The sequence below is a fragment of the Heloderma suspectum genome, chromosome 1 (assembly GCF_057233095.1).
Source record: "Heloderma suspectum isolate Gila_16-S chromosome 1, 16-S_ref, whole genome shotgun sequence".
NCBI lineage: Eukaryota > Metazoa > Chordata > Lepidosauria > Squamata > Helodermatidae > Heloderma > Heloderma suspectum.
The window spans coordinates 142,558,958-142,582,659 of NC_139458.1; the positions used below are offsets into that span (position 1 = coordinate 142,558,958).

General features: G+C 48.3%; 1 protein-coding gene across 3 annotated transcripts in view; it reads left to right on the plus strand.

Moving 5' to 3' along the window:
- Nucleotides 1–23,702, plus strand: part of ABCB6 (ATP binding cassette subfamily B member 6 (LAN blood group)) — a 48,288-nt gene that overhangs the window by 13,875 nt on the left and 10,711 nt on the right. For 2 of the 3 annotated variants that reach the window (XM_084805309.1, XM_084805299.1), the window contains exons 5-12: nucleotides 7,074–7,166; nucleotides 9,791–9,983; nucleotides 10,132–10,253; nucleotides 11,793–11,902; nucleotides 12,161–12,226; nucleotides 13,433–13,558; nucleotides 20,606–20,682; nucleotides 22,505–22,568. In XM_084805309.1, the coding sequence (XP_084661435.1) occupies nucleotides 7,074–7,166; nucleotides 9,791–9,983; nucleotides 10,132–10,253; nucleotides 11,793–11,902; nucleotides 12,161–12,226; nucleotides 13,433–13,558; nucleotides 20,606–20,682; nucleotides 22,505–22,568 (851 nt within the window). The remainder of the gene's footprint in view (nucleotides 1–7,073; nucleotides 7,167–9,790; nucleotides 9,984–10,131; nucleotides 10,254–11,792; nucleotides 11,903–12,160; nucleotides 12,227–13,432; nucleotides 13,559–20,605; nucleotides 20,683–22,504; nucleotides 22,569–23,702) is intronic. The other variant, XM_084805291.1, reaches the window with a different exon arrangement.

The window sequence follows — 23,702 nt, forward strand, 5'->3', positions numbered from 1 at the left end:
AGCTGTTTATCAGTTTCCATGGATGGAATGTATTTCTAGAATTTGGGCCAGAGGGATGCTATCTGGACCGGGGGAGTTGTTAATGTTTAGCTCATAGTTCTACATAGTTTAGTTCTACATCTGAATTTCTGAGGCAGTTTCTCAGCTCCCTGCAGCCCTCCTTTCTGGTCTTAAGAACATAAGAGCCCTGCTGGATGAGACCAAGGGTCCATCTAGTCCAATGTTCTATTATGACAGTGGCCAACCAGCTGTTGAGAGTCCCGTGAGCAGGACATGAGTGCAACAGCACCCTCCCACCCATGTTCCCCAGCAACTGATGTACTGTTGGTACCTCTGGTACTGGAGGTAGCCGATAGCCATCATGACTAGCAGCCATTGATAGCCTTCTCCTCCATGAATTTGTCTAACCCCTTTTTAAAGCCATCCAAATTGGTGGCTGTCACTACATCCTGTGGTAGTGAATCCCATAGTTTAACTATGCGCTGTGTGAAGCAGTGCTTCCTTTTATCTGTCCTGAATCTCCCGCCAATCAGCTTCATGGGATGTCCCCAGGTTCTAATATTATGAGAGAGGGAGAAAATGTCTCCCGATCCACTTTCTCCGCACCATGCATAATTTTGTACACCTCTGTCATGTCTCGCCTTACTCGCCTTTTCTCCAGGCTAAACAATCCCAGCTGCTGTAACCTTCCCTCACAGGGGAGGTGCTCCAGCCCCCCTTTTCTGCAGGCATATATATTGGGGGTCTTGTAGGGGCCCTGTTTCCCTGACATTATTCATTAGATACACCTAGTGTACCAGATGCTGCTGTGTACCAAATCCCTGGTCTTGTCCATCTACACCCAGAGCCCCCTGTTATGGGGTGGTTACACTGCCAACCCTACTTCTCGATGGGAAAACGAGTGGCTGCAAGTGTCATAAAATTCTGTGAATGAGGCAGGGTGATGGAGCCATAGCAGCTTTGCCTGGAAGCCAGTGGCTCCACCTGACCGCCACACCCCAGATAAGCCTCGCTGTGCTTCCAATGCTCCTCTCTTCCTTTGCACCATGCCTCACCAGGAGGTGTGGACTGAGAGTTGAAACATGAGACTGGCATTTGGTCTGGGAGACCTGGGTTGAAATCCCATCTCTGCCAGAGGGCTCATCTTTGCATCCTCGGCAGACTCAGGGTTGCTCAGGCTCAGTTTCTCCATCCTGAAAAATGGGAACGGCCTTCCTCCACCTTGCAGTTGGTGGTTTACAGCAAAAAGTTGCAAATTGGTTCTTTTTAAAGGAAAAGCACTACCCAAGAGAGAAACAATACTCGTAAACGTGTGTGTGGTCCAGATTGCCCGTGCTCATCTCTGCCATCCGCCTTGGATGCCCACCTTTTTCCAGAAGTACAATTTCTACCTGTGCTTGAGAACAGGGTCGATTAACAACCTCCGCGATGTCCAGAGTGAAGCAGGATGGGATGGAGGAGGGGGGAGGGGGATTTCACCCCCCCATGTAGAAAGAATGAAAGGCAAAGGGGGGCGCTCCCACATGGGGTCACCCACCCTGCCAGTTAGGATTACGCAGCAAAGTGCCGCTGGCAGGGAACAAACAAGGAGCCTTTGTATCCCTGGTCTGGTCTCCCAGCAGCCCAGCAGGGAACGATTGGGGGTGGGATCTTTGTTGCTGTGTGACTCCTTGAAAGAGAATAAAGGGAGCCAGGGGATTTCACTAGTGTCTCTCCAAGCAAAGGGGAGTGAGCAGCTCTTGGGCAAGAGGCGTACGAGGTATGCAAAAAAACCAAACCCAAAACAATCCAGTGAGGGTGACTGTCAGAGGAGAGTCCCACGTAGCGAGAGCAAGATCCCACCCCAGAATATCACATTTTGGTACTGTAGGGCTTGCTGGGTACTGAGAAAGAATTCCTTGTTCGTTATTTCTGTTAAAAAATGATGAGCTGCCCTTCGTCCAGAAGAGATCCTGGGGCCATGTACATAAAATGACAGGAAGACAAATACGGTATACCAGCCACAATAGAACTGCAAGAAAAGAGGCATAAAAACTATTCAGCCAGCAAACCAATGAACAAATCATTATTACTGTTATTATCAATAGTAATAAGAAGTTTTAAATTTAAAATACCTGGGCTGAACAGGAACGTTTTGATTTGGCACTGAAAAGGGCACAAGGTCGGCTCCTCTTGTATCTCACACAAGAGAGCATTCCGGAGTCAGGGCGCCACCACACAGAATGCCCTTTCTCTTGTAAAAACACAACATATTTCACCCACTGATGCTACTCAGAGACTTGGTTTGTATGATGTAACAGCCCACTGTGGTTTAATTTACCCACGGGGGTTGTCACATTGTGCTGGGCACCCTGGTCACCATTTTTGCACAGTGCCCAGCTTCCTGTGGCTTATGTCATGTGAACCCAGGTGGCAGAGATTGTTTGAGGGTTAGACAACCCTCAAATAACCCTAAAACAAGCCATGGGTTATTTGAGGGTTATCTAACCTTCAAGCAACCCCTGCTGCCTGGGTTCGCACGGCACGACAAGCCATGGCAAACCGGGCGCCCGCCTAATGCGACAACCCCTGCTGGTAAATTAAGATGTGGTGGGTTGTGGTGACGTGCGAACAAGTCCAGTGAAGGGCCTCCTCTGAAGATGTGGATGCATGGCAGGATGATGAAAAACAAGGCCCAAAGCTGGTGTTTTCAAATCAAAAGGATTTGGATGTGGGGTCCTGGGATAAATGTGAGGACTCACTAGCAGGAGGCCATGTCCTACCCATCAAACTGTTTCCTGTCTAATAGCAACCAACCAGAACTGACAGTACATTCTCACCCCCCAACCCCTGAGTCAGGCCCAAGTGGCTACTCTGAAGCTCTTGATCATAAGAATACCTCTCCCTCCACTCAAACTGTAGCAAGCCCTTCCTTCCCATAAGCCCAATTTGCCTGACCAGGATCCCACAGAGAGGTTAAGGAGTGGGGCGGGGTGGGACTACCAGAGGCAGTGTGTCAGGGTGCTTCCCTGGCACTCTCATAAACATTCTCCTATTTCTCAGACAGGAACCCCGAGGCTAATTGTAGGAGTTTTTTCCCTGGTACAGTGGCTCTGTCCCTGTACCATTCTTTGATGAGCTTCTGAAACTCTTTAAAAACCTGGCTGTTCAGGAGGGCATTTGGAGTGGGTTAGGATTTTTTAGAGCTGTGTTGTTTTGTTATGTTGTTTTGTTCAGTTGATTATGTAAAGTTGTTATTAGTATTGTACGCTGCCTAGAGTGGCCGGCCAGATGGGTAGCTAATAAATCTAATAAATAAATACATTCAGTCTGGCCTCAAGATCTTTGTGTCCTGGATCCAAAGATCCCATTCAAGATCTTTATGCTCTACACCAGTCCAGAAGTATTTATTTATTTTATTTATTATTAAATTTATTAATCGCCCATCTGGCTGGTCACCCAGCCACTCTGGGCGATGTACAGCGTACAATAAAACAGTTTAAAACAATAAAATTTTAGAGTAAAAACATTTTCTAAAATACCCTAACCCACCCCAAATGCCTGCCTGAACAACCACGTTTTTAATGCACGACGGAAGCTCATTAAAGAGGGGGCATGGCGGAGTTCCCTAGGGAGGGAGTTCCACAGAGTAGGGGCCACCACAGAAAAGGCCCTCTCCCTCGTCCCCACCAGTCTAGCTGTCCTGGCTGATGGGACAGTGAGAAGGCCATCCGAGGCTGATCTTGTGAAGCGGCCTGTCTGGTGTTGCTGGAGGTGCTCCTTAAGATAGTCTGGGCCGGAACCATATAGGGTTTTAAAGGTCAAAACCAACACCTTGAATTTGGCCCGGAAAACAACTGGTAACCAGTGCAACTCCTTCAGCACTGGAGTGATGTGATCTCGCTGGCAGCTGCCTTTAATCAGGCGAGCTGTCGCATTCTGTACCAGCTGCAGCTTCCGAACTGTCTTCAAGGGTAACCCCACATAGAGCGCATTACAGTAGTCTAAACGAGAGGAGACCAGGGCATGTACTACCGATGGGAGCAGATGGTCGGGAAGGAAGGGGTGCAGCCGCCGTATCAGATGGAGTTGATACAGCGCTGTCCGGCTCACAGCTGACACCTGAGCCTCCATGGACAGCTGGGAGTCCAGAATGACCCCCAGGCTGCGGACCTGGTCTTTCAAGGGTAGCCGTACCCCATTCAACACCCCCCAGCCTCCTCTTGTCTCCCACCAAAAGTACCTCGGTCTTGTCAGGGTTCGGCTTCAGCTTATTCCTCCCCATCCAGCCACTCACCGTCTCCAGACATTTGGACAGAGATTCTACGGCCAACCTTGGTGAAGATTTTAAGGAGAGGTAGAGCTGCGTGTCATCTGCATATTGATGACACCACACCCCAAACCTCCTGATGATAGCCCCCAGCGACTTCACATAGGTGTTAAATAGCATCGGGGAAAGGATGGAACCCTATGGCTCCCCACAGGTGAGTGGCCACGGGTCTGAAATTTCCTCTCCCAGTGCTACCCTCTGGTACCTGCCAGAGAGGAAGGACCAGAACCACTGCAATACGGTGTCTCCAATACCAGAAGTATTGGGACCCGTTGCCTGTGCGCCTGTGACCCATTGTTGACTGCACATGGCATAAGACCAGAACTACTTGAGGTTCTGTGCTTCCCTAGGTAGTACAGAGCAGAGGTAATGTGAGGACTTTCATGTGCAGAGAACCCCCACCCCATGATATCTCGGGGTGATATCTCTCCATGTTTCCATGGAGAGAAGAGTATCATGCTGGAAGCAGTGCAAGAGCCCAGACTGCTTCTGACATGGCAAGAACCCTTGAATTGTGCTGTTCTAGGCAGCTGCTTGTGCTGTCAAGCTGGCCCTGCACCAAACATTGCTTTGTATTAAGGTAAGTCATGCCCAACCTGACACCCTTAGGATGTCTTGGACTACAACTGCCATCATCCCCAGGTGAGGATGATGGGAGTTGTAGTCCAACACATCGGGAGAGCGCCAGCTTGGGGAAGCTGGATTAAGACTGAAACCGCTATCATTGTTGCCACATGGTTGACACTCTGGCATTCCCAGTGTGTGTTGAATTGGTGGCTCATTGTGCCGTGGATGGGAAGGCTGTGAGCTAGACAGGAAGGGAGCTGGACCTGGCGGGGGGGGGGGGGCAAAGATGAGAAGGTGAGGGCTCTTTCCCCACTCAGCTGCATCCCAGCCAACTGCTACCCAATGACAAGCCAAAGAAGGAGACGGTCACTTCTGCGCACTTAGATATGTGTTCTGATACGAGTTTACCATTTTTTATCTTACTTTGCCATATATGTATGGTCTGTTTTTAAAGAATGCCTTTTCTCAGTTACACCCAGTAGCCTAGCAGCTCTAGGTTACGCAAAAGCTAAAATGATGATTCAACCACGTATTTGGGATGTAGAGCTACAACACCATTTAAGCAGGGCATTAAGGCATCCTGAATTTAGAGACAATGTGAGGGCATTTGTGCCTGCAAAATATTTGTCTGATTTGCACATCCCTAAATTCAGGAAAGCTTTTACCCGGCAAGATTCAGTGTACTACCATCAGCCCTATTGAACGGAAGATTTGGAAGGAAACAATATCAGGAATGGGTGTGCCCCTGGGGGATGGGAGAAGTGGAAACTGTAATCCAAAACATCTGAAGGTTACCATGTTGGGGAAGATTGTTCTATGCCTTCAGGATGCTGAGTGCTGCTGTTCGTGGAAGTAGTACAGTCCTTGCTCAGGAAACTTAACATTTACTTTAGACACTCTGAAGGAACAGAAGTGTCCTTCTTTGGGGGGCATCTAGTTTGGTTGTGGGATATTATGGGGTTAAATCTGTGTGTGTGTGTGTGTGTGTGTGTGTGTGTGTGTGTGGCTGGTCAGTTTCATCCAAAAGCAATTGTTTAGAGATCAAAAGTTTAGTGAGAATATAGAGGTCAGGAATTTTTGCTCAGGAAGCAGGAGATTATAAAGTTCAACAGAAGGTCAGATGAAGAGAATGTTTTAACTCAGGAAAAAGAAACTTAGTTGGCAGAAATGAATAAACTATTCTCCTGCTTGGTCAGAGTTGGCAAAAGAAAAAAATAATTTTAGAAGTTAAAAGGAAAAGTAGAAGCGGGGGGGAGAAGGCTAGAGTCCTAGAGGAAAGAAAAAGTCAGAGCTTCTGGAACTGGGGAACTAATTAAGAGAGCTGGACTAATGACAGTAAGATATTGTTCAGACAAAGAACATGGATAAAATAGAGATACAGTCCCTACAGTTAGCTGGAAGAGTTTATCCCTTGTTGTTTTAATACCCTGTTGCTTGATCGTTTTTGTGTGCGCATGTGTATGTGTATCCATTCAGATTTTAAATCATATTCCTATTCACATTTTCCTTCAGTAAAATCTAAACCTTGTTAGCTGAAATTGTGTGGCCTCTTTTGAGTTACCCACCCCATGTCTAATAGCCAACTTACACTACCTAAAGTAGATACCTGAGACCTAGAGTGTTTTGAGGCTGGTTTGACGGAGGCAGCCAGAGGAGAAAAAATATTTCACTTGGTGGCAGCAAAAAAGGCCATAGGAAGGGAAGGATCCAAACCAAACAATAAGTACAGTAACACTACAATCAGAACCCTATATAACATACACTTTGAATGTACTCTTGAGTGTTTTAAAATACACTTGTACAAACATGCATATCCATACACTGAGTAACAATGCACAATTGAGAACATGTATCAATGTACAATGTCCATAGTATTTTAAAGCAGAGTAAATTCAAAGTGTATGTTATATGGGGTTCTGGTTATAGTGTTATTGTACATAGGAAGGGAAGGGCAAAAAGGAGTGAGAGCACACTATTTTGCCTGCTTTCACTTCAGCTAATGGAACAGGCCGTTGGCGGTTCGTGGCACACACACAAAAGGAGGCTATAAGGTGAGGTCAGCAATTGATGCATGAGTTGTGGGAATGGGTTACAGGGCTGTGAGTTGGCAAGGGAGGTGCAAACAAGTCGGATTAAGCTCACGTGGCTCAGGATTATGGCCTTCTCAGACTGACTGTTCTTGTCCCCCATTCTCCAGTGAACGAACTCACAGATGGGGTTGCTTGGCGCATCCTTCTTCAGACTGTCTGTGTCTATGTGGCCCTCAAGTTTCTCCAGGGAGGAGGTGCTGGTGAGTCAGCCTTGCGTGTGGAGGCCGTGAGCTTGTGTGTCTGGCCAAAGCTGCTTTGGGTCTAGCCGCCTCCACCTTCACCATCTGTGCTGCTTTCTCACTATTTCTTACTTCCCTGCCCACTGAAAACGCAGATTGTTCCTTTAATTTCTGCTATCTAGCCACCCTCTGTCACCTAGCAAAACCAACTTGTTCAACCCCATAGTGCAAAGGAAGGACACTTCTTCTACAAACCCCCACATCCTCTTGGGCAATCCAAACAGTGCCTTCCCTGAGAAACCTGGCTTTAAATTCCAGCCTTCCCCAACTGAGGGCACTAGGTAACGCTTCTTCCAGCCTTCTTTTCTTCCTTCTTCTTCTCCTATGAAGCTACCAGAAGGTTTCCCCTTGCTAGTGGTGCCACTGGGGTAGGAGGGATATCGGGAGCTCTGTGTGTGGGTGCGCATGCGTGCATGCAAAGAAAGGGCAAATTGGGTCCTAGGAGAGCAAGCTCTGTCTCCAGTGTGCACACTCCGCTTGTTAGGAACATCATGCTCTGAGGACTGAAGCCAATATTATTTTTAGGGGGCAGGAAGGACAGGGACCCTGGCCAACTTTGTCCCCTGCAGCTTCAGCCAACCCTATGAGTAGCAACAGGAAACGGATCACCTCAGGGAGCAGATTTTGAGTAGGGGATAGGTGAGAAATTTGTTTGGTTCACATTTCAGTCTGAATTTACCAAATGCGCACTTCCCGAACCTAAACACAAACTGGAACGCAATTAGATGTTGAAATTCCTTACTTTCCCAAAGTTTACAATGCAGTTGCCCCCAAAACGGTACATTTGGAAAAGCGCACACAAAATATGTGTACATGTGAAACGATGCGTTCAAAAATGCGTCTGTTTGGGAGAATGTGCACAAAAACACTTATTCAATGGAAAAATCTCTGGCAAAAAAGTGTACATTTGAAAAAAAATACACATACTTTGAAAAATGTGCATGGAAATATGTTTGAATTTTTCTGCTGACTAAAAAATTGCAGTCTGATGTGGAAACAGGACAGAATAAACTTAGCCATGGAAAAAGGAGAAGGTGAGTAAAACTGACCTTGAGAGATCAGCCCATCCCTAATCTTGAGCACCATGAAAGGGCAGCAAAATGTTAGTTATTTTAGGTTATTGAAATAATGGGCAGGAAGGGATTCCCCCCACCCCCGGGAAACACTGCTGAGCTGTGAGGCTAGATGATGAGCTTTCCACTCACCTAGCCCTGAACCTCAGTTGCCTAGCACTGTAGCATAATTGGCATATAGAACTGACTGCTGAGGCTTGGGGCCAAATGAATACGAAGCTGCTCATCCAGCTTGAAGGTGAGTGGTCCTGACTGGGCAGATGGGAGGGATATTTTAACCTCTCCCTTCTTATAGTCTATGGCAGAGCTGCAGGGCGGGTAGGAATTGGGATCAAGGGACACACACAACACAAATTGTAGGAAACTTCAAGATGTTAAAGGCTCTGCCTCCTGTGCAGCTGAAAAAGTCCATAGGGAAGGATGAATTAATACCAAACACATTTTCTGTAATGCTAATGAATCCCTCCCCACCCCCACCCTAGGACTCCTTTAGCTTCAAAGGAGTCAGAGCCCTTAAAAGCTTATAACATCCTGGACCAGCAGGGAGGAAACAGCCCTAATCCTATTCTACTGGGATATTATAAGCTGTCAGGGGCTTGAGCAGGCTACCCCCACCCCCTGCCCATACATTTTCATTTTCCAAACTGGCATCCTCAACTATCTATGGCTCAACCGAGCATTTGATAGGTCCTTGAAGTCACTGAGCAGAGGCCCGTGGGCCATTTGGGGTTTTCTTTTGCTTTTCATTTGCTCAAACATCTTTCTGCGTATTGGAGAGTACCCAGTCTGCTCAAAGGGAGGCATGATTGGCAGCCGAGAATCAAGCATTCTCACCTCCAAGTGAGACAGCCCTTAATATTGCTGAACAGCAACATTCAGAATGAACTCTGCCTGTGCTCTGGGGGCCTTGAAGGCAATTCCAAAGCTCTAGATCAGAGGTGCTGAATCTCTTTCCATCTGAGGGCCAAACTCCATTTTGGAGACGCTCTCGGGGGGGAGGGGCACATTCCAGTGGTGGGTGTGGCCAAAGATCCCAGCAGCTTTTAGCTTAAGGCTATTATTGCCAATGACTGAGGCTTAAGAGACCTATTTCGACCTTTTAGAATGGAAAGAAATGGCAAAAAGCTGGGAAACCACCAAACAACTGGTTGTCGGGGGGAAGGGGTGGGGCTGGGGGGGTGGAGCTTGGCGGTGCCATGGCGCTCCCTCCCGGCTCCCACCCTGTCGCTGCCATCACTGTGCACAACCCCTCGCGCTCTCCTCGCTGGTCTCGGCAGCCTCGGCAAGGAGAGCGCCAGGGGCCTGGCCGGCGGCAGAAGCCCATGAGCGGGCCGGACTCATACTGGTGGGGTTGGGCCAGCATGCAGACAAGCGAGCCACCCAAAGCGCGGCGGGCCAGACCCCCCAGATGGATTCCTCCGACGTCCTAGTTACAGCTCTCATCCCAGGCGAGGGTGGCGGGGCACGGGTGTTCCTCTGAGGCATAAATGCGCACACACTCTCTCTCCGTAGGCTCCACTGGCTTTATTAGCAACATGCGCACCTTCCTCTGGATCCGGGTGCAGCAGTTCACCAGCCGCGAAATCCAGGTGCAGCTCCTCAGGCACCTGCACAGCCTGTCTCTCCGCTGGCACCTGGAGCGCAAGACAGGGGAGGTGCTGCGCAGTGTCGACCGGGGCACCAGCAGCATCAACAACCTGCTCAGGTTCGTGGGCGCGTCTGGGGGTGGGGGAGCCCTCCGCCTCGGGCGGCTGGCTCAGAGGGACCCACGTTCGCACCTCCTCTGTCCGGCCCTGTGCGGGTGGGGCTTGCGTGCCAGCCGACCTGACTCTTCCCACCTTCCTGTCCTGCAGCTACATCGTATTCAGCATCTTCCCCACAGTGGCTGATATCGTGATTGCTATTGTGTATTTCACCTCCATCTTCAGTGCCTGGTTCGGCCTCATCATCTTCCTCTGCATGAGCCTTTATCTTGGTGAGTGCTTGGGGTGGTGTGGTGGGGCGGGGAGGGAGAGGTTTGCTTGTTAATTACATTTTGGAGCCGCTCAACAACCCTAAGTTCTCTGGGCAGTGGTTCCAATTACAGACGTAAAAATGCAAAATGGCAAGAAAATAAGTCAAATCAAAACAAAATGAGATAGGTCTGATAAAACCCCAGATAAAAACTAGTGCAAGTGCATAATAAAACCAAGAGTAAAACCAGCAACAGGGGTAAAACAGTGTAAAAGATTTACAAGCAGGAAGAACAGTTCCTAAAATGCCTGGGAAAAAAGGTCTTCACTTGGTGCTGAAAAGACTGGGCAGTTTCCACATCTCAGCATCCGGGGAGAGAACCCTGTAGCTCAGGGGTGAGGAACCTCAAATCCAGCCTTTCAGGGTTATCCAGATGGCCCCGCCCCCTTTCCCCCCCCCACCAATCTTTTGATGGCTTCCCAGCTTTGTGCAGCTTTTTCCCCCATTGTAAAAGGTTGAAATAGCTCTCCCGAGGCTCAGCTGTTGGCAAGAAGAGCTTTAAACTAGCATATACTGGTATGTGTTCTATTTTTGGCCCTGCCCCTTTTGCCCTTCGCCCCGCCCACCATGGGAATGCAGCCCCTGAGCACTTCCCTAAAGTGGAATTTGGCCCTCGGGCTGAAATTTAGTTCCTCACTCTTACCATAGCTCCTCTCAGAACCTGTGGGCAGCTGAGCAAGGACTGCAATACACCTGCATCCATTCTGTGATGAGTAGAAGCAGGGTAAATTCTGCAAAGTGAGCAGATCTGTGCACGTGTGCTTAACTTGCCTTGGGTTGGATCCCAGCTAAGTTAGTTATGCTTTAGTTCCATTTTAATCAATGGGACTTAAGTTAGTCACGACTAATTTGTTTCACTTATTTCAGTGGGACTGAAGCATGACTAATTTCCTCTAGATGCAACCCATAATTTATTGAGGCCTCTATACATTATATAGAGCCACGTGTGGTGCAGAGTGGTAGGCGGCAGTATTGCAACCGAAACTCTCCCCACGACCTGAGTTCGATCCCAGTGGAAGCCGGGTCTTGGGTAGCCAGCTCAGGTCGACTCAGCCCTCCATCCTTCCGAGGTCGGTAAAATGAGTACCCAGCTTGCTGGGGGAAAGGTAGTCACGACTGGGGAAGGCAATGGCAAACCACCCCGCTATAGTCTGCCATGAAAACGCCAGCGCAAGGGGCGGCCCTCTAGGGGTCAGTAACGAGCCGGTGCTTGCACAGGAGGAACCTTTCCTTTCCTATACATTATGCAAATGAAGCATAGCTGCACAGATTTACTAGTTTTGCAAGATGTACTCTTCCGGTAGTCTTGGAATGCATGCAAAGGTATTTAAGCCTCCCTCAGCTACCCATCTCTTACCCCACAGCATCTGAGAATATTGTATTTATTTATTTACAATATTTGTCTCTATAACAATAAAGCTTTGCCTACACACTTCTTAGATATCTTCATAAGGTCTAGAAACCTGTTGGAGTTATTCATAACCTGTCTCTTTCCCCACAGCATTGACCATTATAATGACTGAGTGGCGAACCAAGTACCGCCGGGAAATGAACACTTGTGACAATGCGGCCAGGTCTCGCGCAGTTGACTCGCTTCTCAACTTTGAGACGGTACTCAGAACCTCCACACTGTCCGGCTGGTGTGTGGGGAGGACCGGCAAGAGCAAGGAGTGCCCAGAAGCCTCTCTGGCCAGCTTTCTTGCTCAGAGTGCCTAGAATGGATGTGACTCCACTGGTTTAGTGGAGGAGGGAATCCACCCACCGGTCTAAAACTGGTGCACTTTTCTTGTTTGTGGGGAGAAGCTGGATGGCTTAGAGTGGGGAAAGCCCATCCCAGCACTGACCAATCCCTCTTCTGGTTTGTTGCAGGTGAAATATTACAATGCTGAGAACTATGAGGCTAACCGCTTCAACGATGCCATTGTCAAGTACCAGGTATAGAAGGACCAAGATGTGGTGATGGGATTTGCTGCTTCCATGACCTTTGGGATGCACTGTTTACTTGGCAGGTCCTCCTCCATGCTCCTCTTCTTTCCACATTCCTCCTTCACCACCACCGCCATGCACATATATGTGCGCATGAGAGCACGTGTACACACACACAGAGGGCAGTTCAGATGGGAGAGAATGGACCAGGTTCCTGTGGAGGAAAAACACTACAAATAATGCATGGAAAGAAAACTTGGAGCTAGGAAAAGGCTTGATAACATAGGAGGGACTGAGCAGTGGAGAGCCAGAGATGTTCCCCAGGGAATTCCCTGATGCTGGCATGTTTCCCAATGATCATCATACCTTTCAGTCCAGCAGCAAATAGCATCAGCTGCTCAAATGCTGCTCTCTCTTGGGTTGGCTGCCCAAGATGTGGAGGCAGCAGGAGCAAAGCAAGCCCACAGCAGGATCTGAGGTTGGGGGAGAGTTTGGACTGTCTCATTGCCGTAAGTGTAGAGAAGGGAGAAGATCCTTTAAGGGCTAGAATCTCTCTCTCCTATAAGTAGGAAAAGAGCCATATCCAGATATGATGATCTTGGTTCCCAAATCTGCTTGTGTGGAGTAAGGGCGGGCAGACGTCTGACTGATCAGATCTACCTGGGTTTTGTTTTTGTTTTTTTACTAGACCCCCAAGATCCATCAACCAGGTGCAAAAGACATACATTTAGCATTCAAGAACAGGGTGCCTCTGAGCATGTTCTGAGCTTAGGAATGTGTTTTAAGTACCAAATCTGAATGGAGCTCACAGTCCTTCCACACACAAATCCACCCTAAGCTTTCTTCATTTCAGCAATGTAATTTAGGGTGAGAGGGGAGTCATTTTGTTGCTGCTATTGTTAAACAATTGGGAGTCAGAGACTCTTGCTGATCTACTGCGAATCAGCCCAAGATCTACCAGAAGAATCTACCTTCTGTCCACCCCCTGGCGTAGAGGACCGGAGCTTGAGAGTTGCGGGAAGCACATTTGTGTGCCTGTTCAAATTGTCTTGCAGTGGGGCAGGGGAGGGCCCCTCCTTTTCTGTCCTTGGGGCAACATTGCCCGGCTGTGTGGAGGTTAGAGGGGAGTGGAAATCTGCTGGATGCTCTCTGCGGGCTGCAGAGCGGTTCCAGGGCCGTGCCGGAGTGGTTCACTTCCTTCTCTCCTCCTGGCAGGTCTCTGAATGGAAAGTCAATGCATCGCTGGCACTGTTGAACCAGACACAGAACCTGGTGATCGGGTTGGGGCTGCTGAGTGGATCCCTGCTGTGTGCTTACTATGTGACCAAGAAGAAGCTGCAGGTGAGTCTCTCCCCACTGTAGCGCCACAGGCGTCAGTGGTTTGGGCATCTCTGGCTACCAGGAACCCACAACTAAGAGCCAGTGGACATGTCACTCTTGCTGTGTGTAGATCATAGGAAGCTGTCTTGTACTGAGTCAGACCGTTGGTCTATCTAGCCCAGTGTTGTCGACACTGACTGGCTCTCCAGGGTTTCAGGCAGGAGTTTTTCCCAGCCCTGCCTGGGAATCCCAGGGATCAAACCTGAGGCCTTCTGCCTGCAAGGCACATGCTCTACCACTGAGCTACAGCCACAGTTTGTGGAGCAGCTGACTGCATGAATTATCCCCCATTGTATGGAGTGTTTCCATGCCACTGCCAACCACCTCCCCAAAATCTAGTAGTCACTTGGCAGTTCTCCACATGACGGGACCAGTCTGCATGGAGAAATGGAGAGCCACTCTCCCTGTTTTGTGATAGCTGCCACGCAGGATTCATTTCCACTGGCCTTTGGGCTGCATGTGAAACACTGCATGTCTTTAGACATCTTTAGGCAGCAGACACTGGGCAGATGGGGGCACGTGTTTCTCAACGTAGTATCTCCTAGAGATGAGTGAGAAATCAGTGCTGGTTTGAACTCTGCAGATTCACACTTCATGAACCAGAACACAGTTACATGTTGAAATCCGTACTTTTCTGAGGTTTGTGAGGCAGTTTATCAAAATAATGTGTAGATTTGAAGAAGTGTGCCCAAACAAATGTGTACCTTTGAACCAAATATACAAAAATGTTTATATTTGGGAAACGTGCGCACAAAAATGCTTTATTCGGTGGAAAAATTGCTTGCAAAGAATGCATTCATTTGAAAAAATGCATATAAAAATGTGCATATTTTGAAAAATGTGCACAAAAATATGTACAGATTCTCATGTGGACTAAAAAATATTTTCAAACCAATGGGGAAATGGGACAGAACAAACTGAGCAGTGGAAACATGAGAACCTGAGCGAAATCGAGCCTGAGAGATTTGTCCATTTCTAGTATATTTTCATGGCCTTGGGATAGCTGCAGTGTGTTTCTAAGCTATGAAAAGCTAGGAAGGCATGCAGACGAGAGGCTCTGATGAGAATGGTGAAGGTGGAAGGGCTTGCCAGAAGATCCATGAAGAAAGGCTGTTGGGAGAGGCCGTGGCTCAGTGGTAGTGCGCATGCTTTGCATGCAGAAAGTCCCGGGTTCAATCCCCGGCTTCTCCAGGCAGTGTTAGGGAAGAATCCTGCCTGAAACCCTGGAGAGCCACTGCCAGTCAGTGTTGACAATACTAGGTTAGATGGACCAAGGGGCTGACTCAGTATAAGGCAGCTTCCTGTGTTCCTATGCTGCAGAACATAGTCAGATTAAGTTGTGGGATGGGATGGCTGGAGGCGGCGTTGGGGGTGGGGAGCATAAGAGCTTTGCCGTTTCTGAAAAGTCTTTGTGAAGGCTAATTAGTTGTTCTCCGAATTCAAGGCTGAGTGGAGACTGAAGCTGGTTCTGGACCCATGCTGAGAACAATGGGCAGCCGAGGGTGCTGGAGATTAAAACAAGAACAGATTGGGGAATTAGACCCCTCTTTGAGAACAAAAGCAATTGCAGACAAGAGCCGAGGCTGGAAAAGGGTTGCCACCAATTAGGAGATCTAAAGTGTGTGTGTGTTGGAGGTGGGGGGGGGGGGCTGGCCAAATGGGAGCTAGTTTCCACCAACATCAGAAGAAAGGGACCAGCGTGTTTTGGGTTTGTATTGCAGATGTGAAAGCACACATTCCCACATGGAGTGCAATCCTAATGGTGGGAGACAACAAGGAGATTTTAGAAAAAGAAACAGGGTAGGAGGTACAGGAGGGATGCAGTTCTAAAAATGTGAGGGGCGGGGAGCTTTCACCTTGAGATTAAGGCAAAAGGAGTTGGATGTGAATTGTAAGGAAACAGAGCTTGGTTCAATGCCAAGGGAAGCATTTCTTGTTGTAAGGAACCTTGTGCACTGCTGCCCAACCAAGCTTTGTTTTGGAGCAGTGCTGTGTGTGGGTTTTGCCCACCATCCGCTCTGACTTCTCACAGCATTTGAGGCTCCAGGAAGGAATCTCCCCCACCCCACCCCACCCCACGCGCCAGTCAGTGTGGCTAGTGAACTTGGGTTGCCTTGCCTTCCTTTACAGCAGGGATGGGGAACCTGTGGCCTTCTAGATGTCATTAGACCACAGCTCTGTCATCAGTCATCCCGTTGTCTGTGCTTGGTGGAGTTTATGGGATTTGGAGTCCCAGCAACATCTGGAGGGCCACACATTCCCCACCCCTGCCTTAATGGTGTCTGTCTTTGCTTGCTTGCATGGGTTATCTGCAACCTGCTCTCTGCTCATGGTTTGGCCTCATTGTAATTGGGGGGGTAAACCTGCATCTGAGCTGTAGCTCTTCAGATTTTAGGTGAGTCTAATGCTCCTCTATACCAAAATTAGAAAATTAAAATCCCTTCTCATAGAAAATTAGCATGCCAGGGAAAAGGATTCTACCGTACCCTTCTCCTTGAGATCTAGTTTTCTGTGGAGGGGATTTTGTTTGCATGGAGGAGCAATCAGTCGTGTACTACAGCCCAGACATTTAGGGCCAACTTAGAAGTTACATAGAATTCCTTCCTTCCTTCCTTCCTTCCTTCCTTCCTTCCTTCCTTCCCAAAACCTGCCTTGGCAGGCTTCCATTCTAAGCAGAGGAAGGATAGGCATGGAGAAGAGGCTGCTTATCCCCTTTCCTTTCACCCACGTTTTAGTTTGTAATCACACACGTGTGTACGCGGACACACGTACGCACACGTACACCCCCCCTACCTGCTTTTCTCCCAACAGGGGAACAGATAGGGAGACCCAGGGCCAGCCTCAACGGTGGGCATGATCGACAGCAGCTGAGGGCCCACAGCCCAGCAGGGGCCCACTGGCAAGAGCCCCCTGGACTTGCTCCTCCACTTCCCCGTTGCACCCTGCTTGTTCACCTGCCTCTTGCTCTGGCCCAGTCAACACTACTGGTGAGAGGAGGAGCAGTCAGTGCCACTGCCTGCTTCCTCGCTGGCTCTCTGCCTGTCAAGCAGGCAAGCGGTGAGGAGCAGCAGCAGCAGCTAGTGACCACGGGGTGAGAAGGGAGGCTCACTGAGGGAGGGGCCCCTTAAGGGTGTCTTGCCCAAGGGCCCTCCAAAACCTGGAGCTGGCACTGTGGATACCTGTGGGTGGACGACAGCTGAAGAGGAGGGGTATGCTTTTGAACAACTGGTCAGAAGGTAACGAGTTAAGCTGCTCCTTCCACTCGCAAAACAACTCCAGGGCTGTTTTTCCGCAAATAAACGCAAACTATTGATGGGGAAAGAGACACCATATCCTGTCAGGTCTCCTTTGAGCCTGAGAACTGAATTGCATAGAGCAGCTTTCCCCCACCTGGTGCCCTCCAGATCTTTTGGACTATAACTCCCAGCATTCCTGATAAATGGCCATGCTAGCTGGAGCTGGTGAGAGATGATGATGACATCACCATCATTATCATCATCATTAAATTTCATTTCTCTACTGCCCAATAGCCAAAGATCTCTGGACAGTTCACAACAATTCACAGATAAAAACAGCATAAAAGATTAAAATATGCAAAATGTAAAACAATTTGCACAGCTAAAAACAATTTCAACAGAATATTAGAGACGTTCAGACCGCTGGCATAGATCCCCCATTGTATGCCATTAAATGCCTGGGAGTAGAGGACAGTCTTAACCTGGCGCCAAAAAGATGACCATGGTGGCGCCAGGTGGGCCTCAGTGGGGAAAGCCTGGTCGGTCCAGTTGCTCCGGAACCACTGGAGCATTCTAAGGCCTCCTGTGAGGCCTTGGCAAGGCACATTGCGGATAAAATTGATCGGATTAGGAGTGTTACTCCGCACGCTGTGGATACAGTTAGTGAGCAAGAGGCAGCCTGTGGCAAACCGGTTTTGTGGGATCGGTTCCAGCTTCTTCCTTCTGATGAAGTGGACAAGGTGCTTTCATCTGTAAGGCTGACCATCTGCTTACTTGATCCTTGCCCATCTTGGCTCATTATGGGCTGCAGAGAGAGATTGGGTGAGGGGATCAGGGCGGTGGTGAATGCCTCCCTTGAGGAGGGAGTGATGCCATCAGCCCTCAAGGAGGCAGTGATAAGACCACTCTTAAAAAAGCCCTCCTTGGATCCCCAAGTTCTGAACAACTTTCGCCCAGTCTCAAATTTGCCATTTTGGGGCAAGGTGATTGAGTGGGTGGTGGCAATGCAGTTGGAAGAAGCCAATTATCTAGATCCATTTCAATCGAGCTTCAGGCCTGGGCATGGGACAGAAACAGCCTTGGTTGCTTTGGTGGATGATATGAGGAGGGCTTTGGATAGGGGTGAATGCTCCTTCCTTGTTCTCCTCGACCTCTCAGTGGCTTTTCATACCGTTGACCATGGTATCCTCCTGGACCGTCCAGAGAGGATGGGCATTGGAGACATCGTATTACGGTGGTTCTGGTCCTTCCTCTCCATCAGGTACCAGGGGGTAGCACTGGGAGAGGAGGTTTTGGACCCATGGCCGCTCACTTGTGGGGTGCCACAGGGTTCCATCCTCTCCCCGATGATATTTAACATCTATGTGAAGCCACTGGGGGCTATCATCAGGAGGTTTGGGGTGTGGTGTCATCAATATGCGGATGACATGTAGCTCTGCCTCTCCTTAAAATCTTCACCAGGGCTGGCCGTGGAAACCCTGTCCAAATGTCTGGAGACGGTGAGTGGCTGGATGGGGAGGAATAAGCTGAAGCTGAACCCTGACAAGACCAAGGTACTTCTGGTGGGAGACAAGAGTAGGTTGGGGGATGTTGACCTGGTGTTGAATGGGGTACGGCTACCCTTGAAAGACCAGGTCCGCAGCCTGGGGGTCATTTTAGATTCCCAGCTGTCCATGGAGGCTCAGGTGTCAGCTGTGAGCCGGACAGCGCTGTACCAACTCCATCTGATACGGCGGCTGCACCCCTACCTTCCCGACCATTTGCTCCCGTTGGTAGTACATGCCCTGGTCTCCTCTCATCTAGACTACTGTAATGCTCTCCACATGGGGTTGCCCTTGAAGACGGTTCAGAAGCTGCAGCTGGTGCAGAATGTGGCGGCTCACCTGATTAAAGGTAGCCACCAGCGTGATCACATCACTCTGGTGCTAAAGGAGTTGCACTGGTTACCAGTTGTTTTCCGGGCCAAATTCAAGGTGTTGGTTTTGACCTTTAAAACCCTATGCGGTTCCGGCCCAGCCTATCTCAAGGAGCACCTCCAGCAACACCAGGCAGGCCACTTAACAAGATCAGCCTTGGATGGCCTTCTCTCTGTCCCATCGGCTAGGACAGCTAGCCTGGTGAGGACGAGGGAGAGGGCCTTCTCTGTGGTGGCCCCCACTCTGTGGAACTCCCTCCCTAGGGAACTCCGCTATGCACCCTCTTTAATGAGCTTCCGCCACGCACTGAAAACTTGGTGGTTCAGGCAGGCATTTGGGGTGGGTTAGGGTATTTTTAAATTATGTTTTAATGTATAATTTTACTGTTTTAAATTGTACCATTGTACATCGCCCAGAGTGGCCGGGTGACCGGCCAGATGGGCGATTAAGAAATTTAATTAATAAATAAATCCATAATTGGGGGGGCCACCACAGAGAAGGCCCTCCCCCTTGTTGCCACCTTCTGAGCCTCCCTCAGGGGTAGCGTTCAGAGGAAGGCCCCAAATGTTGATCGTAGCACCCAGGTAGATTTAGGTCAGGAGAGGTGCTCCATCAGGTATTGTGGTCCCGAGCCGTGTAAGGCTTTATAGGTTAAAACCAGCACCTTGAATCCAGCTCAGAAACATACAGGGAGCCAGTGCAAATGGGCCAGAGTTGAAATCCAAGACATCTGGAAGGCAACAGGCTGGGGAAGGACCTCGGAGCGTGGGAAGCGGCAGCTGGACAACACATAGGATGCGTTGTACTGGCATTTCCGCCCGCCCCGGCCTGCCCCCAGGAACGCCCCGTTTTCACCACTCTGTGCTGCTCTTCCGAGCGTAGAGTGCCGGGCCAATCCGCGCTGCCTATGAGGTGGAGGGGTGGGGGTCAGTTCTCCGGGAACCAACCTATCCTATGGCCATCTAGCCACTGAGTAGCAGCCATAGGATTGTCCCCTTAATAGTTCTTTCAGTGGTCCTGGAACAAGGATTTATATGCTACACAAGCCTTTACCCCATCCCATGGCTCCTTCTCAGCCTCATTGTTCTGCTCCAGCAAAATCTTCGAAAAACCTATTCCACAGCTTGCGTATGTTGTTTTTCTTAACATAAATGTGATTTTTCCTGGAGGAATCTCTCTTTTTTAAATTGCTAGTGAAAACATTTTTCTCTATTTCTCCACAATGGTTTGAGTAAAAGGAAGCCACCTTCCAGTGAACTAACTGGGACAGGGAAATGAATGGGGGACTAACTGGGATCTTGAGGGGCACTTAATATTCAAGGTGTCAACTCACATTTTCAACATATGGTGCTGAATGAGAAAACTTCCTCTCTGCTGCAGGTACAGTTTCTGCCGACTGGGCTATAATAGGGGGCTGCTGGATCTAGCAACTTGTGCAGATCTATTGTACTTTTATATTGTAGTTTTAAGTTTTCATGTTTTATATTGTTTTATGTTGTACTTTATGGTTTTGACTTTTGTGATCTGCCCAGAGAGCTTCAGCTATTGGGCGGTGTAGAAATGGAATGAATGTATAAATAAATAAATAAATAAATATTGATTTATTCTCTCTCAGAAACAAACCATTTCTGAGAGATAAAATTGGACACTAGGGTGGGGGAGTCCTAACTGTCTCTTGCAGTAAAAGGGCTTCCATTTTGCCCTCCATGCTAAGGGGTGAGGGATCTCCACTGCAGTTTCGTACAAAGGCTCGAAACACGGCCACACTTCCAAAGACAAGATCGCAAAGCGTTTCCATGCTCTGCCACAGAGAGACATCATCTCTTTGGCTTAACCCGCATCTTTGTTCCCTCCAGGTGGGCGATTATGTTCTCTTTGGCACATACATCATCCAGCTGTACACCCCACTGAACTGGTTTGGCACCTATTACAGGTAACTGCATGGGGTAGGATATTCTGCTCTGTATATTGGGTAACTGTTTGGGTGATGCAGTCTGTGGATGACATTTGGGAAACCTTGTCCACACAGGCAAGAATTGGAAAATCAAGTAGTGGTCCACGAAAGCAACCTGATCCCGGCAGAGTGCCTGTGCCCTTGCCTCCCAGATTCAGCTTTCTCTGTTAGAGGAAAACACCACACAGACCCAGTTCACATGTAACAACTTGTAATGACAACCCATGGGTTGTTTAACCCATGCATTGTCAGGAGCGAGCTGCCTCCCGCTTGCTTGTCATTTCTGCATCTTTTCTACTTTTGTAAACAACGCAGGAACACCTGGGTTGTTCGTCGTGGTGTGTGTACCTGGAACTCTGGGCTGTTGAGAGGGAAACAACCCAGAGTTTTAATCCATGGTTTGTTGTTGGGTTAAAACTCTGGGTTGTTTCCCCTCAACAACCCCAGGTTCCGGGTTCGCACATCATGGGTTGTTTACTTCGTGTTCCTGGGTTGTTTACAAAAGCCGAAAAGAAGTAGAAGTAGCGAGTGAGTGGGAGGCAGCCTGCTCGCTCCTGTTTGGTCCCGGCCAACTATGGGTTGTTTAACCCTTAGTTGGTTGTGACGTGTGAACCAGGTCACAGAAGGCTACGAAATCTGTGTCTGAATGAAAACATAATCCCTAGAGGGGATCACTTGTCAATTCATTTTATAAAGGGACATGTGAAGCAAACAGATAGGGATGCAAGATGCAGGTACTGAAACTTTATTTTAAAACTTTATCTTAAGAGAACAGGGCCTATTTATCCTGTAAGGAAGAAAGCTTACCAGGAATGTGATGATACTTTACAATTGTATCATAGCTAGGGCAGAGTCCTGTTTGGGTTAAGAGATTATAGGCAGAGAATAAATGAGTGGCCATGGCCCATTAATAACTTTGCTTGTAAATTAGAAGGTGGATCCTAAAAACAATGAAAATAGTGAGGCCTGATAATTTGTAAAGCAGGCCAGATAACATTTCTGAATGGAAAATGAACAGTTGAAGAGAAGGAATATATACAATGAAATACACACTGGATATATTAAATATATTAAAATAAATAAATTATAAATAGTATAAATATTTAAATAAATAAATAAATTAGTTGCTAAACTAAGTGGAAATATGCATAAAGTACAATACAGAAATGGCTCCATAGTTTCACAGCAACTTCTGCTTTTCTTTATGGTGGGCTGATCCTAATAATGAACTGAATATTAAATTCAACACCAAGTTTCTCACAAGCAAAGTCAATAATGAGACACGAAAACTTGTTACACATGTTGTCTCCCTCCCACAAAGTTTTTATCTCCTCCTTGCATGAATTCCTGTTGCACAAACACTTAACAACTCAAACAATGACATGAGAATGTCAGAAAGCCTTCCTCAGTCCCAGGAAGTTGAAAATCAGACTAGGAAAATTGAAACCTGCCTTGTTGATTGTCTATTTGTATCATGAAAGGTTTTCCTAAGAGCTCGGGTTGTCCTCTCGCCTCCCCTTCTTCTGAAGTTTCAGTGATGGTTACAAAGGAGGTGTGATACCATTTAGCGTGTGAACATGTGTTAAAGGTTTGGGAACATTTGCTGGTGGGGGAGGTGTGACAGATGGGGTTTGATTTCATGCTAGGGGTCTAATTGATGTCTGTATCTGGAGTGTAAAAAGATGGCTGCCCCACTCCCACCTCTTTCCTTGCCAGAGAGGGAATGGGATAGTCCCCTGCCCACCACCTACACCTGGTTGCTTATGAATGATGCAAAGTAGGCTCTGTTTTTCCTTTTCAGAATGATTCAAAGCTCGTTCATTGACATGGAGAACATGTTTGAGCTCTTCAATGAGGAGCAGGAGGTAGGCTCAGACCTAACCTACGCTGCAGTGGATCTGCTGTGTTCCCCTTCTCAGTTATCTCTGCCCATGCCTATAAGAACATCAGAAGCTGCCTTATACAGAGTCAGACCCTCGGTCCATCTAGCCCAGTATCATCGACACTGACTGGCAGCGTCTCTCCAGGGTTTCAGGCAAGACTCTTTCCAGCCCTACCTGGAGATGCCGGGGATTGAACCTGGGACCTTCCGCATGCAACACAGGGGCTCCACTGCTGAGTTACGGTCCCCACCCAAACATATACGCACGAGAACTCCAGTGACTTAAGGGTTTTCTGGGAGTGGGCCTATCCCTTGTGGCCTTTCCCCCTACCTGGTTTTACTGAATTCCTCACGTTCTTGTACTGTGCTCCGGGCTGAACCACTGAAATGGAAAGGCAACTGTTTGCTTGAAAACTAGAAGTTTCTCTTCACACAACACATAATTAATCTATGGGACTTGCGCCCTTAGGGTGCTATGATGGCCACTTTCATAACTGTCTCTTTTAAAAGGATTAGAGAACTATATGCAGGATAGGTGGCCAGTAGGCCAAAGGGCATCCTCCATTTTCTGAGAGGGTATTTCATTGACAAGTAGATTACTGCAATACTCTGCATGGTGGATGTTGCCATTAGGAGCTGCTCCTGAACCTCCCTGAGGTGTGGGTCTGGGGCATAGGAAGCTGCCTTATACCAAGCCAGAGTCTTTGTCCATCTAGCCCAGTATTGTCTACTGCAGGGGTCCCAAATGTGGTGCCTGTGGGCACCCCCACACTTTTAAAATTTTTTTCTCCCTTTTGTAATATACATACATAGATTTGTATGTATCCATAGCAATGACTTCATATGAAATGCATACAACTTCCTAGCAATGTTACATAGGCTTCAACACAAGCGGACCAAATATCCAAATAAACATCCATATAAAGGTGGCATCTATATGCCACTCGTTCAGATACTGAAAGTGTTGTAAGGTCCTCAGTCCCTTGCATTATAGGAGGTGAGTGTTTATAGGAGGTCTTCCCATCATCTACTACCTGATGTTTTAGTTGGAGATGCCAGGGAGTGAACCAGGGACTTTCTGGACGCAAAGCAAGTGCTCTGCCACTGAGCTATGGCC